Source organism: Rhinolophus ferrumequinum, chromosome 8 (assembly GCF_004115265.2).
Source record: "Rhinolophus ferrumequinum isolate MPI-CBG mRhiFer1 chromosome 8, mRhiFer1_v1.p, whole genome shotgun sequence".
Classification (NCBI taxonomy): Eukaryota; Metazoa; Chordata; class Mammalia; order Chiroptera; family Rhinolophidae; genus Rhinolophus; species Rhinolophus ferrumequinum.
Genome location: NC_046291.1, coordinates 18,701,863 through 18,719,221, shown reverse-complemented (window position 1 = coordinate 18,719,221; position 17,359 = coordinate 18,701,863). Strand labels below are relative to the sequence as shown.

General features: G+C 39.5%; 1 protein-coding gene across 1 annotated transcript in view; it reads left to right on the top strand.

The window, feature by feature from the left end:
• The first annotated feature begins 219 nt into the window (after positions 1-219).
• The window catches only part of XRCC5 (X-ray repair cross complementing 5), a 78,175-nt gene continuing 61,035 nt past the window's right edge, over positions 220-17,359 (top strand). Inside the window, exons 1-8 of the mRNA XM_033112904.1 lie at positions 220-349; positions 4,007-4,120; positions 6,845-7,028; positions 8,430-8,478; positions 9,417-9,539; positions 12,437-12,628; positions 15,485-15,599; positions 16,730-16,868. Of these exons, the coding sequence (XP_032968795.1) occupies positions 329-349; positions 4,007-4,120; positions 6,845-7,028; positions 8,430-8,478; positions 9,417-9,539; positions 12,437-12,628; positions 15,485-15,599; positions 16,730-16,868 (937 nt within the window). The 5' untranslated portion in view covers positions 220-328. The remainder of the gene's footprint in view (positions 350-4,006; positions 4,121-6,844; positions 7,029-8,429; positions 8,479-9,416; positions 9,540-12,436; positions 12,629-15,484; positions 15,600-16,729; positions 16,869-17,359) is intronic.

Below are 17,359 nucleotides of genomic sequence, written 5' to 3'. Positions count from 1 at the left end.
AATCTAACGCTAAAGCTCTGACACAAAACGCTCTAGACGTTATTCTCAATGACAGAAAACAGAAGTAAATCTTTCAGAGAAGTAGTTTGTACTTATCCGGTTCTAGAGACTTGGACAGCTCAGCTGCAACAAGCTTCTCCGCCCCACTGCGGAACGCAGGGAATCTGCGCATGCTCAGAGCGTCGGCGCACAGTTTCCCCGCCCCTTCCCGGTTCCGCGGGAAGCGGCTCTTCCTACCTTGCTCCGGCTCGGAGTGCGTCGGAACTGAGTTGCGGCGCTGCAGGTTCCAGCCCGGAACAGGCGACCAAGGCGCCTACGGATTGGCAACATGGCGCGGTCAGGGAATAAGGTAGAGAGAGCCAGGAACTTGGACTTTGCGCCTGCCGGGGATGGAGAGGGTGGTGCCGGGGATGAAGCGACAATCATGGGATCACGGCGGTGCGGAGGAGTGAGGAAAGAGGAGATCATGGGCCATGAGCTGGATCAGTAGGGCCGGTACCGAGGGATGCGCTCTGAGAAAAGCTGGGGATTTGTAGTTCTAAAATCTGACTTTGAGCCTCTCCTGCTCCCCATGCTCTCACCTTCTCTCCACTCCCTCCTCATCCCACCTCTACCCCGTCAGCCTTCCGTCTTTACCCCTCAATCCCAGTGCACCCCCTATCCTCACCTCCTCCATTACTTCTGAGCCTCGGTGTTTAAAAATCTATTAGAATGGAAGTTAGCCATGGTAAGCACCTACCCCTACTTATGAAACTTCAAAGAGGGACTGTGAGTAAAATAACTTGAAATGTAGAGCATCATATTGTTACCTCCATAATAATGAATATTTCGCATTTACTGAAAGCTTACGCTGTGTGAGGCACAGATCTAAGCGTTTTATTCCTACCTCATTTAATCTTCACACCGAGCCCATGAAGTGAAAACTATTATCCTCAGTTTACAGGTGAAAAAACCGAGGCGTGAAAAACTGTGATTAGCCCAAGGTCACCCAGTCCCTAGGTGAAACTCGCATTTGAACCCAGGCTGTCTGGTTTCAGAGCCCTGGAGAATTTCTGGGAATCTGTGACTCTCAGTGCCCCAGGTTAATAACAGATATTACAATGAATTTTTTTAAATGATGTCTTCAATATAGCTGGAGAGTAGCATTTGTCTGGAAGGGTCACTAGAGGGAGGTATGTTCCGGCGAGTTCATCCATCCATCCAAAGGCTAGGCCCTTCACTAGGGAGCTGATACACAGATAAACAAGATAGGAGTTTGAGCACCTGATCCCTAGTCCCCTCAATGCCCCGCTGATTAAAGTGATTAAGAACACACGCTGTCACTCACCTCCCTTGTACCTCCTCTTTCAGCTGCTGTAAATTTTGCAGCTCTAATGGAGCAGCTGTTTATGGCAAGAGGACTTGGAGCAACATTCTAACAACCTGTGTTGCTTTGGTGTATAAATGAACTGTGTTGCTATGCTGCCCAGTTTCTCTTTCCTGGATTTCTATCTGCTATCAGAAAAACTCGAAGTTTTACATAGACCATTCTGCTTCCATACAAGAAGTTCTATATTGTGCCCTTTGGTGCCATTTTTTTTGGATACCTGATTTCTAGCAAAAGACCTTTAGTCCTGAGTTTCCTGGTTTAAAAGTAGTTTTTATGACTGTGTATTAAATAAATGCAGCAACATATTTTGGGACTCTTAAATTTTTTTAAGATTTTTATGCTCAAGGTATTGAAACTATGGTATATAAGTTTTATTGTTCTCAGAGGAATTTTGTAGGTTATTACCACCTTTTCTCCAAACATGCTACGTTTACTCAGAAATCTCTTAATGTTATTGCATTATGTTCAATTCTTTATAAACTAGGGAAAAACTTAGTCTTTCTTTTCTGTGTTGTCTGAGGTATAACCAAATTTAGAAATCATCTGTAACTTCCCTGATAGGAGCTCGTCTAGGTTTTTCAAACATTTCTAGGGTCAGGAGGTCACTGCTTTAGAATACTGTGGTTCTTTTACTGATCACTTCTAAATATTATTTTTTTCTTCCTTATATGGAGTCAAACCAATCTCCTGTAACTTCTGTCTGTTGATCCTATTATCTCTCTCACAGACAAATCTTTTTATAATACAGCTGTCAAATATTTGGGAGAAACTATCATGTTCCCCTAAATCTTCTCATTTGGCTCAAATTTTTTCAAACTGTTCTTCACATCACATGTTCTCCACATCCTTCTCCAACCTCATTTCATTTTCAGTTGTAATAATCTTTCTCATAAGATGTGATGCTCAGAACTGCTCAGTTTGTCAAATGTGGTCTGATTAGTACAAAGCACAGGTGAGATTGTAAGTGTCGAATGTTAATTCTGGAAAAGACCTTAGATCTCATCTAATCCAACAACTGCTTCCTGCCTCCATGAATTAGGAGTGAGGTTAAGTGACATTCCCAAGGATTTAGAGCTAATTGGTAATAAAGATAAGACTGGATTTCAGGTCTCCAGATTGCTAATCTAGTCTTTTTTTCACCATAAGCACTTTCTTTTTCTTCCTTGAATTCAATAAGCTGTTGATACAACCTAAAATATTTTGGAGGATGGAATGAGATAGGTGTGGGGAGTGTAGTAGTGCTGTAGCCATGCCATACTGGTGACTCAGAGTCCATTCTGAAATTATTGCTATTTGTTCAAGTCTCCTCCAACTCATATTCAGTTAAATTTTCGGTGCTAAATACAGAATTTTACACATATCCCTTTTAGTTTATGTTTTCCCTATTTCCTTAGTCCCCCTTGCTATCTCATGACTAGGTGTCTTTATGTGGTTCCTTCTATCTGTGACTCCACTTGTTCATATGACTGACTCCTACTCATTCTTTAAGATTCACCCAAGTGTCATATCTAGGAAGCCTTTTCTGCCTCTATATCCCACCTCCAGTTTTGAGTAAACGCCCCTCTTGTGTGTTCTTTTAGTGCCCACTGCATACTTCTGTCATGGAACATTGTGCTGGTCTTATTTGTTTATGTGTTTTTGTCCCTTACTAGAATAGATTTAGTGTCTTAGTCTTCATTTTTTAGTCTCCAAATTGTTGGGGTGTATCATTTTAGCATATATAGGTTGTAGTAGTCACCTATTGCTACAAAAATGCTTTATAAAATAACTGCACCCCAAATCACTGGCTTACAACAAAAGCATCTATTCTTATGTTTGTGGGTCAGCAGATCAACTGCAGTCATCTGATGTATGTTGGGCTTACCTGAGTTACTTAGCTCTAGCTTGCAGGTTGTTTTCAGATCTGCTCTTCCCATGGATTTATTCTTGGGCTCAGGCCAAAGGAGCAGCAGCTACTTGGAGCATGCGCCTGTCCTGGCAGATACTTTCTAGCTATTAGAAAATGTTAGGGCTATTTGAAGTTTTTCCATAGTGAAAATTCATCTTACATATAGGGTTTCCACAAGGGAATTCCCGCCTGGAATTCTTTTCACTTTCCCGTTCCTAAATTCCAAGAAAATTTTCGTTGGGAAATCAGGAAAATCGGCTCTTTGAACCCAGTAATACCCACAGTGGGAAATAAACGTACTACTCACAATGTATCTCTTAGACATTTTTCCTATTTATCATTAGCTTTTCCGTTCTCAGGAATTTTTTTCGCTTTTCCATTCTGGAATCCCAAGAAAAGTTGGTCGGGAAATCAGGAAAATCAGCTCCTTGAATCCAGGTGGTTGGTAGTATTGGCCTTCACTTTGTGGAAACGATTCATCATTGTGGAGAACAGAACACAGTTTACATCTCGGGAGTCGGGAACAGGAAAGTGAAAAAAGTTCCTGAGAACGAGCAGAAATTCCCGCCTTGAAACCCTACTTACATATATTCTCTAAGTAGAACACTTCCCTTCCCTTTATTGTGCATACCTTAAATATCAATAGGTTCTTTGGGTGAAATAAGCAAAGGGCGTATATCTTTTCTTCCTTTTTTTTTTAGTGATTATTATTAACGTTTCTCGAATACTCTTTGGCACTGTGTTTCCAGGCAGCTGTTGTGCTGTGTATGGATGTGGGCTTTGCCATGAGTAACTCCTTTTCTGGTGAAGAATCCCCATTTGAATTAGCAAAGAAGGTGATGACCATGTTTGTACAGCGACAGGTGAGTTTCACATTGGACTTGACCTTGTAACTCATTTTCACTGCTTGTTGCCTCCACTTGGTAATGCAAGATACCAGCCCCAGTGTTTTGGGGAATCTGAGTGTTCTTACATATCCTCCCATGTAATTCCAACTGCCACTAGAGCCTGATATTTTTTTCTCTCTTGTTTTTGGCCCCTCCACTGGGTATTGCAATTTTCATCAGAAACAAGAGGCAGTGTAAAGTCATATTCACAGGTACAGTCTCTAGAGCAAACCGGCCTGGGTTTGAATCCTTGCTCTGCCAAGATCAGAATCTCGTGATCTTGAACAAGCCCTTCAACTACGTTGTGCCTATTCCAGTTACCTTTTGCTGGTAATATACTATCCCCAAACTTAGTGTCTGAAATGATATTTAAAAAAAATCTTCTCTCCTGGTTCTACGGGATGACTGAGTGACTCAGTTGTGTGATTCTCATTGAGGCCTCTTGTGCAGGTGCGCTCAGCTGGTGAGTGAGTCATCTGAAAGCCACGGGGCCCGATGTCCAAGACGACGCACTCCCGTGGCTGGCAGTTATGCCTTCTGGTGGCTGTGCACTCAGGTGGGGCAGCCCATCAGAGCCCTTACACAGGGTTTCTCCGTGTAGCGTGGGATGCTCACAGTGTAGTAGCTGGTTCTAAGAAGGATGTCCAAAGAGACCTGCCTGTGTGGCTCTTTGTAACGTAGCAGAAAGTCATTTCTGCTAGTCAAGCAAGTCACTAAGGCCAGCTCACAGTCAGAGAGGGAAGGGGGTGAAATATACTTCTGTTGATTTCTGCCCCTTCTACCTCGTAGGACTGCTAAGTCCATGCAGTTGTGCTTCATACCTGGGCACTGCTGCTCCTGGACATCTCTGCTGTTTCTTCTGGGTGTTGCTTTTCCCGCTGGGCATTACTACCTCCCTCCTGTTGTCCTAGGTTTTAACTGATTCTGATGACCTGGAGTCTTCAATGTGTCAAAGAAGAAAATGTCTCTAAACCCACTCCTTGGTTAGAGTATTTGTATTGGTTGTATTCAAGTAGTGCTGCTGTGCCCTGTGCCCCAATGTCTGCGCGCGCGTGTGTGTGTGTGTGTGTGTGTGTATGTATGTATACAGAGGGTGCCAAAAAAATGTATACTCATTTTAAAAAAGGAAAACTATTAAAATTGTAATGCTCAATATATACTGTTAACAAAAAATGAATACAAGTCACATTTGACTTCTCCTCAAAGTGGTTACCATCAGTGTCTAGACAATTCTGATTACGGCGAACTACTGCTTGAACAACGGTGACCAGTGTCCATTTGTATACGTTTTTTGGCATCCCCAGTTTTCATATATATATTTTTTCATATATATATAAATATATATCTCGTATTTTAAAGGAAATGGTGCTTTGAATTTTTCCTTTTGCCTCTGCACCCTTCGTGGAAGGCTGGGTGACAAAGCCTGCTGCCAGTCTCACGCAGCACTCAAAATTTCCTTCCCTCTCCTGACTGAGGTTTTTGTTGTTGAGCATGATTACCTTGCCTTAAGATGGGTTCTGGTCCAGGAGACAGGATTCTACCAGCAGCAGGGACTTATTCTCCGTGTACATCTAGGGATTGTAGCTGGAGTTGTTAAGAGACTGGGGAATATAACAGACCAAACAAAAAGGAAGAATGAGCGACTTCTATCCTTTCCCCATGCAGCACTCTCCCCATTGATGTAAAAGGCTTAATGAGTAGGTGGGAACAGGATTGCCTGTTGTGTCCAATACTATTTTTGTTTGATTATGAAATGTTTCATAAAAGAGGCAAATGCAGAGAATAATGTAAAGGGAAGCTATTTCCCCGTTTTCTAGCAATATGCAATCCTAAAGTTTTGCCATATTTGTTTGATTCTTTTTTCCTTAAAAAAATTACTATAAATGTGAAACCCCTTATGTATCCCTTTGCAGTTGTCTTCTTTCCTTTTTTCCCTCGTTTCCTCAAAACTTGCATAGTTATTACCATGCATGTTGTATACTTTTGGACATAAGTATATTCAGAAATGATATTTAGCATTGTATGAAGCTCTCAAAAGTGTATGTAATGTTATTATATGGTACATGTAATTTTGCAGCTTACTTTTTCTCAGTCTTATGTTTTTAAGACTTATTCCTGTTGATAAACATTGCACAGATTTATTCATTTTTTATTGGATGGTAATATTCCATTGTATAAATATTTTGCAGTGTTTTTTTTGCATTCTCCTATTGCTGGATAGTTCCTTTGTTTTCAGCTTTGCCCTGTTATAAACAATGCTGAAGTGAACTTTCTTGTTTGTTGTCTCCTTGCGTACATGAACAAGAACTTCTCTGTGGTATTGTTTTATCTGGAAAATTTAAACCTTGGATAGTCATTCCAGAAAGACAGACTAAAATCTTTTCAAATTGTCCATAATTAGTTTTCATTGAGAATTAGAGTCTGATTTGGCTAGAATGTCTTCTAGAGCAGTTACCACCCTCCCATTCCCCCTCCCTAAATTGTGCTGAAATGAAGGGCGGGACCAATCTATAGTCAATGAAAAAGTCTGCTTAGAACCTAGGAATTGTCATAGTTCTGAGGCCCATCTAGCCCAATGTTCTATTGTTGACAATGGCCCCAGGGACCTGCCATAGGGAGGTATGGTTGTCTTGCTCCCTGGGTATCTAATGGCTTCCTGGTGGTACTATATGGTTTTAACCTTTTAACATTCTTCTCTAGGTGTTTGCTGAGAGCAAGGATGAAATTGCATTAGTGCTTTTCGGTACAGATGGCACTAAAAATGCCCTTGCTCACGAGGATCAGTATCAGAACATCACAGTGCACAGACACCTGATGCTCCCAGATTTTGACCTGCTGGAGGACATTGAAAGCAGAATCCAACCGGGTTCTCAACAAGCTGACTGTATCCTTTTTCAGCCAGAGAAGACTCAAGAACTTATTTCTTTTAATCTGGGGAATCATAATCTAGTTTGGTGCGGTTCTCTAAGAGTCTCAGCTCTGACCGTATGGACATTTGTGGCTTTGAGGTCATGGTGGTGATGTGTGTTAGGATTCAATGGAAAATTAATCAGGTTGGATCGGGTGACTGGATTCCAGACCCTCCAGAATCTTGCCCCTTCTTTGCACTAGTGATATTGAAAGGTTGTGAGGCATCGGAAGGGGGAGATATCAAGGGGTATATGCTTGTATTGATAATGTGCAGAGCACCGGTGGTGGTGATGGTTGGAAATGCTTAGAAATAGGGAGGATATTTCTACAAGGGTATATGTGTCATGCAGGGTCTCTGGTCCCACTCCCCGCACAAGAACGCAGGATATGGCGAGGCCAAAAAGGAACACCAACGGAGCCATGGATAGGGGGTTCACACCATTATATTCTCACTGGCGGCTGGGTTGGAGACACAGGAAGCAAGAGCCACACGATCCGCAATCCTCCGTCCGCTTCTCTGCCAACCAACCAACCAACATAGCCACGGCGGTTACATCAGTAGCCAATGCCTAACTGGTTACAGCTTATGGCCAACTAGTTACAGCTGACGGCCATCTACTACCTGAGCCAGCACCTTCCACGTGAGGCCGAGAGCCTGGAAACTGCTCTCTGGGACTCTGTCCCCACAGTATAACGTTAGCATTCTCCATGCTTTCCTGGATGGAGGTTAATTTTGTGCCCCAAATCAGACTGATATTCATTCAGACTGAGAGTTCCAGTTTCTTCTATAGGTGCCCAGATTTTAAGGGGTTACTCTTATTTTTCCAATCAGTAGTGCCATTCCTGATCACTGGGAGGCCCTGCTATGCTAAGAGTAACTTACAAATGCTGTATAATACGACTCACTTCATGTTTAAGAATGGACCTGATCACAAAAAACGGTTTCTAGTTAGTGTAAAATGGCATCATAATTTTTGGTTAAATGAGTGAAATATGTTAGATTACCTTTGGTTTATTTTACTTTTCCTGGTTATGTTTCAGGATGTACACTTTGATATATAGCATATGTGTATATACCGGGGGTGCCAAAAAATGTATACACATGGCTTGTATTTATCTTTTATCAGTATACATTGAGTATTACAATTTTAATAGTTTTTTCCTTTCTTAAAATGTGTATACATTTTTTTGGTACCCTCTGTATATTAGTGAAATAAATTTGGGAAGAAGGGCCATTGGGCAAATACTTTTAAATAAGCACACAGTCAGCCCAGTGTCCACAATTTCCAGCACTGTGGACGTCATTGGGGAAAAATTGCAAGTTCTTGGGATAAAGGGAAGGTTTGGTGATATCTTCTGCCCTTAACTAGCTGAGTCCTGGACGCACTCGTCGTGTGCATGGATGTGATTCAACAAGAAACTGTGTAAGTTTCTCAACTGAGGAGAGTTGGAAATGAGTCTTTCTGCAAAAATTATATGGGTTGGTGTATTCAGTTCACTGTGTGATTCATTGTTAATTAAACAGCGTGTTTATGTGGCTAAACATTTTACAGAATTCAATAGTTCAGTTCATCCTCTTTTTTTAAAAGTTTAAAAAGAGAAAAGGATATACTTGCTGGGAATTTCTCTGGGAGAAATAAATGTTTGGCTTATTTCAGGTTCCTTTCTATTTGACATAAACTAATTACCAGGAATTTAAAAAAATACTAAGTGGTATGATCCATATGTTGTTGAAATTAGATGCATAGTAACTTTGGCCAGCTTCCTAATTCATTAGTTATTTAATTATCGGCCTTTAAAATGTGTGTCTCGGAAAACACACATGAACGCATCCCTTAACTGTTAGGAAAAAGCTTTGCACTAAAATTTCAGGTCTAAATTTGTGTTGCCATTTCTTAATCTCTCTCAATCCTTTGCAAAAATCCTGCCACTCGCCCTGTGAGTGGGATCAGACCAGCGTGTTTGGAAAGTGAACTCTCGCAAGGCTGAAGTTGTAGTACACTGGGAGAGTTCCTTGTTTACATTCTGTCTATGCAGAAGCTGGAAAGGGGTCCTTGTTGATGCTAATGGCCACATCTTAACTGAAGTTGGAGTTAGGAAATCGGGACATAATATTCCTGCACCTTTTTTGTAATTCTTAGAAATGTCTCCTAAGATGTTAAAAGTGTGTTATAATCGGTGATTATGTGTTTGGTAGGAACGTAACAGCGTCAATAACACATGGACTTCTAGGAGGCAATCACGTTTGTGAACTCTATTTAGATTCATCTGTTAGCCTCTTTCTGCTTAGAGAACAGGTGCACTTGCATTTGTAGGAAATAATTTAGGAGATTGATTTCTTAATGTGCTGACTCTCTTTTAGAGGAAAGAAGTTTGAGAAGAGGCATATTGAAGTATTCACTGACCTCAGCAGCCCATTCAGCAAAGATCATCTGGATGCTATAATTCATAACTTGAGGAAGTCCAGTATCACCCTGCAATTCTTGTAAGACCGTACGAATAACGTTTATAAACAAATTCTGTGCTCTCAGAAGGCAGTGAGTGGGGCTCCTGTACTTGTTCTCAGGAATCTTTGCTCTGCTTGGAGTCGGAATCTGTCAGGTGACTGACCTCAGCAAATATTCACCGGTTATTGTCTCTGTTCCAGGAACTTCTGATTTTTTGGTGATAAAGGGATGAAAGTCACGCTGAAACCCAGGAATTTAGCTCAGTAGCAGACTGTTCAGTATGCTTAGGCTCAAAGAAGGGAGGAATTAGAGGAATCTTTTGAGGACATTCAGTTCATCTCTGCCCACACAGAGGGCTTTACCCAAACAGTGACCAGATTGTCAGTGTCTTTTCTGAAACAGCTCTAGAGAACTGTGTCTTACAGTAGATATTTTTAGGGTAAAGAGGAATGTCAGCTGGGAATCATTTCAAACACATATAATGCTTATTTTTAACTCTTTTTCAGATCTAAAGAATATGCACACATATATAAAATGTAGTTTGCTTATGTGTATTTAGAAATGAGGTATACGAACTTGGGGTGGGGGCAATAATAGTATATTTCACAGTTTGTTGAGGAGAGAGTCCCTCCCCCAGTAACTTCAATTTCCCCTCCAGGCATTTCCTTTCTTTATCTTAGGTTCCTAACAGAAAGTTCTTCCACTGCACTAATCCTTCCTGCTGTGTCTGAAACCTATTTTTTCTTGTCCTATTTTTGGTGAAAGAAGAGTGGTAGTATAGGATGTTAAATTATTAGGCTTCTGGGGACACTTATTTTTCAGACTGAGAGCTAAGAAGCCTCCAGTTCAGAGTGGTAAGCCTTTGGCTTTAAAATGCCCGCCATGGGGAATTAAGCACTTCTCTTGCATGTATGTACCTCTCAGAACTGCTGAGGGGCATCTCCTTTCTGTAGAACTGTAGAAAAATTGTTCAGAGTAACCCATCATGCTGATACTTAAGATGGTACTTCAGAGAAATTAAGTGCTTTTAAAGTGACACTTCTCTCCTTATTGAGTTGAGGTTTTTCTCAGCACTTCATAAGCCCAGCTCGGCTTCTGTTCCCTGTTCATAATCTCAGAATGTCTTTACGTGGCTGAAACATACTGCACTTCATCAATGTCACTGGAAAGGGCTACTTTTTTCCATATGAGTAATATGGTAAAGCGTGCTAAAGAGGGAAACATAGCCTTGTCTTCTACTTGCTCCTTATGTGACCAGTTGTATTTTTTCTTGGGTAATGTGCTTCCTTCCTGTGCCACAAACCTGCAGCATACAAAGTAGAGTTTTGGTTTTATTGTGTGGTGTGTCCTGTGTTTGATTGGTTGTTCTAGGTGAACTGAAAAAATACCAGTAGGTCAGAGAAGTACCATGTTCAGAACAGGCCTGTTCCTTCGACCTAGTTTTTAGTTTCTACTACTGAGAAAGTTTATTTCTGGTTTAATGCAGGATAGCAGGAACTGTTATTGTATCTTGTTTTTTCAGGATCACTTCCTGACTCTTCATTTTCATATCATTCTTCCTTTCTTCCTGGTGAATGTTACGGAAACAGCAGTGACCTGGTACAAACCCTCTGTGCCACACCCTGCTCCTCGGAAGCTCTTTATCTGATGTGTGATACAGGACACGCAAATCCGTCCCGCTAAGTATATTTAGAAAAAATGAAACTAGGAAGCCCTATTTTAATTATAGCAAACAAAATGACAAATCATCTTAAAAATAACCGTCCACATACGGGTGACGCACAGGTAATGTAAGTGAACTGAAAAGATTGCTGAATTCAGTTTCCGTTTCCAAGGGCAAAATAAGGTCATATGCGACGTGGGAAGCATGTCGCCCTTACAATCAGGTGACTGAGTCTTGGCTTCATTACTTAGGAGCTATATGTCTTAGGCCCAATTATTTCGTCTCTGTAGCTTTAGTTTCTTTTTAGAATATAAAGGTAGAAATCTTTATTCACCAAATAAGTAAGGATTAAATAAGATTGTTTACATGATTTGTAAAGTGCCGTACAGAGTATTATCATAAAATATGGTTGGTTTATTTTTCAGTTTGTATATTGATGATTAAGTATTCCCAGGATTGGTAATCCCCATCTAGTTTTAGTCTCATTTCAGTGAAACAACTGGAGGGAAACATAAAAACAAAATGGGTTTTATTTCTAGGAATTACCAGATTTGTGTATAGTAATAATGATAACATTTTTGAGTTTTAAGTATTTTATACAAATTCTCTAATCTTTATAACTTTGAAGGATATTAATGGGCAGTTAGTTATTTTTGTCTGCCTAGAATATCACCCAGCCTTTTTCTAAGAAGTATTTCTTCCTAAACTTGAACCTCATAGCTTAAAGGAGGGCTGACATCTTCTAGATCTGGACCCCAGGCTACCACTGATTCCTGATGTTTTTGAAATTGAGATTAGAGGTTTAAACACTGAGTCTGTCTTTGGTAGTGAAGTTGGGCAGGCAGTGTGAGCTTGAATGTGTTCCGAGACAATGTGGAGGAAGCCAGTCCAAGAGAGTGAAGCCAGCATAAGGACTAATGACTAAATACGAAGGGAAAGAGCGAGAGGGTCAGATAATCTGTATGGTGTTTGAGACACTAGGTGTGGTCAACCCTAGGCCATGTGCGACCCTGCCCTTTGCATTATTTGGTTATATAAGCCAATGAATTTCCCTTTTTTACCAAATCAAAGAGGCTTCACTTACTTGAAACCAATAGAATATTGACTAAGGTAGATAAGTGTCATTTGACAGATGAGAAATCTAAAGCTCAGGGAGGTTGGCGAACATGCCCATTTTCTCATTGCTAGTGAGTGATAGTCATAGGACTGGAACCAGTTTCTTACTTGGCTTCAGACCTTGTCTTCTTAACTACTGCTGATCTTTCTCTATAGTTTGCCTTTCCCAGTTGGCAAGGAAGATGGAACTGGGGACGGAGGTGATGGCAACTTGAGCTCGAACCGCCATGGACCTTCCTTTCCTTTAAAAGAAATTACTGAGCAGCAAAAAGAAGGTATTCGGATGGTGAAAAGGGTGATGATGGCTTTAGAAGGTGAAGATGGGCTGGATGAAATTTATTCTTTCAGGTAGGAAGTGAAAACCTTGATTATGATTTTTAATTGTACCCTTTTGAACAGAGGGCTTCCTAATGGTTTTCTTTTTCTGGGCCACTATTAAATTAGCAGTTATTCTTTAATAAATACTCTGATTTTCATTAAAGAAATGGTACACTAGCCCCTAATCTCTTTTTTTAGATGTGTGTGGCTGGCACAAGATTTCTTGTTTATTTCCAGGACTGTGTCAGTGAAGTTTGGAAATACATAGATACTACAAAATATTTAGCAAGTAAAATGTAAAAGATGAAGTAGTAGATTTCTCCGTTATGCCAAGCTTGGGGCACATCTCTTGGGTCCTTCCTTTTCATGTACCTACAAAAAAAAATTTCCTAATTATAAAAACTGGCAGATCTGAGATATGCAATATCCCCTTATCCTCTGATTTAGGTTTATATACTGTAATACAGTGATTAAAAAAACAAAACAACTTTTGGTCACAGAATGATTTGGTCAGGCAAAACAAAAAAAAAAAAACCCCAAATGTAAAGAATTTACAATCTTGTTAATATTTCATGTGGGTTTTATGAAGGCAAAATGATTTATGAAATATAAATCCTTGAAGTACCATATAACAGTAAAGCAAACTGCTTTTTTCACCATCCAGTTAGAGACTGTCACCTTCATTCATGTTATTCGTGGTTGGAATTGGACATACTCTTAATTTAGAGCAAAGAATCTGAGAGGAGTTGGAAGCACTTAGAACAATATGTGTTTGAAGGGCCTCCTGATTGGGTAAAGGTGGAAACAATACTTTACCATGCAGTATGGCTTGTGTAGTTTCAAATTCTCTGGTATAATCACACCTGATGTTTAATTCCAGTTTATCTGTAAATATACAAAATAAAGGCATTTTAAGTGAAGTTCTTAGTTGAAGTAAAGGTTCAACAATTGGGATTTTTTTCAGTAGCTACATTGTATATCTGCTCTAATTTCTTTTCTCAACCGCAATTATAAAATATTTCTGGTGAGCTATAATTGACAAGCAATACATTCTGATTTTCAAAACACAAGACACCCTTGAAAAATTACAGGTAAATGGGAATTTTGGAAATTGAATTGTAATTTCACAAGTGGTTGGCAAAGGAATCAAAGGAATCCTGTGAAGTGATGTTTCTTGTCATAATCGTGTGTCCTTACTGTAATGTGTTCAGATATATGTTCCTAAGTTATTTCTCTTTCAAATTTGGACACAGTTTGTTCTAATGTGAGAATACATGTCTTAAGCTAATGTATTCACCATCCTATCATAAAGAAAAATTATAGGCCAATACAAATTACTGTTAAAGACATTAATTTTTCTGTAGCATAGCAAGGAGGAAAATTATTGACTACATAGTGTGCCAGCAGTTTGAATCTACTTTGGTTTTAGATCTGCCATGAAGGTGTGGACCAGAACTTTGTCATCCAATATAGTACCCATTATCCACATGTGGCTATTTAAGTTTGAATTCATTAAAATTAAAAATTTAGTTCCTCAGTCACACTATTTCCAGTGCTCAATAGCCTATTGGACAGGGCACAGTTAGAAATAGAACATTTTCATCATCGCAGAAAGTTGTACTGGACAGCTCTGAACTAGACTTTTCCCCATCTTGAAGATCTTAGGATGATAACTTGACTTCTACGTGGGGAGCTTCACATCTACTTCACAGCTGTTGTTCCCAAATGTTACGTATTAGATGCTGGCCTTTAGAACTTCCCCTGAAACATGCGTAGAATTCAGATCTCGTGATGGTTTTAGACGTGACTCATACTTGGACTGGCAGTGTCCTATGAGACACATTAGACCTGGTTCAGACCCACTCAGTCCCCAACACATCCAAAGCCAAGGTCTATCATAACATTGGAAGTAGGGCATCAGATAGAATATCCGTTACTCATTGTAAATTATTTCTGAAAATTGGAGTCTTTTGAGGCTTCTTTGTCTGTAACTCTGGATAACGTCATATAATTCTCCTTACCTCTTTCTAGATTTGTTTTTCATCTGTACCAAGGGGATCAGTCATAGTCTGGACTGTATGCTTTGAATGTGTTTGGTCATTAATTCCTTTGTTTTTTGTTTTAGTGTCTACAACAGCTTTCAGATAATCTCTGGTAATCTTTTCTGTTGTGTTTGATTTAGGGGCCAGATAAAAATAGAACTGATCTTGGTTTATGTTCAAATAATGTTACACTTTACATTGTGTTTGCCACCCTCCCTAAGTGTCCCTCTCCGTCCCCAGTAAGAAACCTAGAGTTCTCTGTTTTACCTCAAGACTGAAATGTGGATTGCTAAGTTACTTTATTTCCTGGGAAGTCTTTGTTTAACTCTCTCCATTATGGGCATGTACAGATGCCTTTTATTTAAGAGAATTGGAATTAAAAAAGAATTGTAGAGTTGTGAGCAGTGACGTTATAGGCTGGTGCCCACCCTGCGATATCCTACACAGGGGTTCTTAGCATGGTTTTCAGGGAGCTGGTGAACCTTCTATATTGTGTGCAAACTGATTTATGAGTGTGTTTTCATCATATCCTCAAAATGTCCTTGATCCTGAAAACAAATGTAAAGAACGACTGGCCTATTTGAAAGAGCAGGTTGAATAAGGGAAGATAGAGATGTTCGTTTTCACCTGTCAGTAAGGTCATTCATCTCCTTCCTCTTAGGCCAACTCATTTGTGTCCTGACTCTCTCCCCGCTCGTGATTGTCACATTCCTGCCATCCCCTGCTGTTCCTCTCTGTCTGATCAACAGCAGTGCACTTCTCATTCTAGAAAACTAAGCGCATCATCCAGCACAAGTTAACATTTTAAAATTGTTGCTTTCATTATGTATTTTTCTTTATTAAGTGAGAGCCTGAGACAACTGTGTGTCTTTAAGAAAATTGAGAAATCTTCCATGGCCTGGCCCTGTCAGCTGACCATTGGTTCCAATTTGTCTATAAGGATTGTGGCTTATAAATCGGTAAGTGGTAGGTACACGTTTTTTAAAGCAGTGTTACCTGGCAGACTAATATGCTTACATAAGGAACTGACAATTCATGTGTGGGCTATTCAGTACCAGGATTACTGCTTTTGTAACAGCTTTCCCTGTTATGTGTATTTCATCTCTATTTAGCTTTTATGAAAAAGGCATGCTAGGTAGGAGAGGAAGTTGTACGAATTGCCTCTAATGGAACTTGATTCCCTCCTCTTTGTTTCTCTCCATTGATAATTCATTGTTAATCATGAGTTCCAGGCCTTTCTCTCTTTTTAAAGAAGGAAAATGGAATGCATCAAGCTGGGTCATTGTAGTATCGTCGCAGAAATATAGGATATACACCAACAAAATTAAGAAGTTCAGAGTTTTGAAAACTCAGTTACACCTAATTGTGTTATTAAAGGTACCTAGGAAGTATGAAAAAGTATTGACTTGTTATTGTGAGATTGCCTTTTGCAAAACATGTACATTTATACATAATAGCACACTTTGAAAAGTGAGTTGCTTTTGGTAATTATTTGTTGAAATTCCAGTTTGAGTACAAGTCTCTGATCCATGCTTCCACATGACCCTTCTCACCTTTTTTACTTAAATATACAAAATTAATATATAAAAACATTTAAACATACAAAAACATGTGTTTATATATTCAAGTATTTTTTGTACATTCAAGGACTTAATTCCAGTACACACTCTACACCTGTGAAATCTTTGCAGGTATATCTTTATTTTGGTTTCTGTCAAGGCCTACAATAGTGTCCCTAAGAAGTGAGAATACAGTCTCCTCCCTTCTTTCTATCTTTTTTCCTCAAGTTTTCTTACTGATTTCCGAGTACTGGTAGACTACTTTCCCTTTCTTTCTTGGAAAACAGAAAGTGTTTGAGTCTATACCAATATTCCTATTTACCTGTGGGTTACCCTGGGGGGAGATGAAATGTTCAAAGAGTTATGAAATGAACTAAAATTTCCACAATAGGCAAGAGCAAACAAAACGATGTTGAGTAATTATTTTGGGGTTTTTTCCTGTAAAGCAGAGAATATATTATATTTTCACCTTTGTCGATTGGAATTTTAGCTTTCTATATTTTCTCTTTATTTTTTCTTTTGGAAATAAGATTCAACAGGGGACAGCTAAAAAGTCTTGGACAGTTGTGGATGCAAGAACCTTAAAAAAAGAAGATATACGAAAAGAAACCGTTTATTGCTTGAATGACGATGATGAAACTGAAGTTCCAAAAGAAGATACTATTCAAGGTATGCCAATAAGAGCTTCCACTTTTGCCTAAAAGAGATTTTCTTCAAGGTGATCAGAGGCAGGCTGAGATTTGTTTATTATTTGTTTACAGATGTTTCTCAGTTCTAGAGATGTAACGCTTTGAAGAGATTATGAGACACTGGGTTCTTTAGCTCATCTGTTGGGTCTCAGGCAGGATGGTTCCCAGGACTGCGTTTGGGTCCATCTCTTTGAGTTTTAAATGTCTCGAGTGACAGGACTAATACTTGACTTGTTTTAGAGTTTGATATTTACTAACTAGGAAAATGCTATGTTAGTGTGGCTGAAGCAAGTTTTTCAAAATGTATTCTATTTTATTTTTGACTTCCATGGTGATTATTTTCTTGAGTGCCAATTTTAGATCTTATCTCCTGACGGATGTGCTCCCTTAAGGTAATTTAGGGGATAAGAAAAATGATTTGTGTTTGTTTTATTGCTTTATGTTCACTAGGATCTTTAAAATTGTACCCAT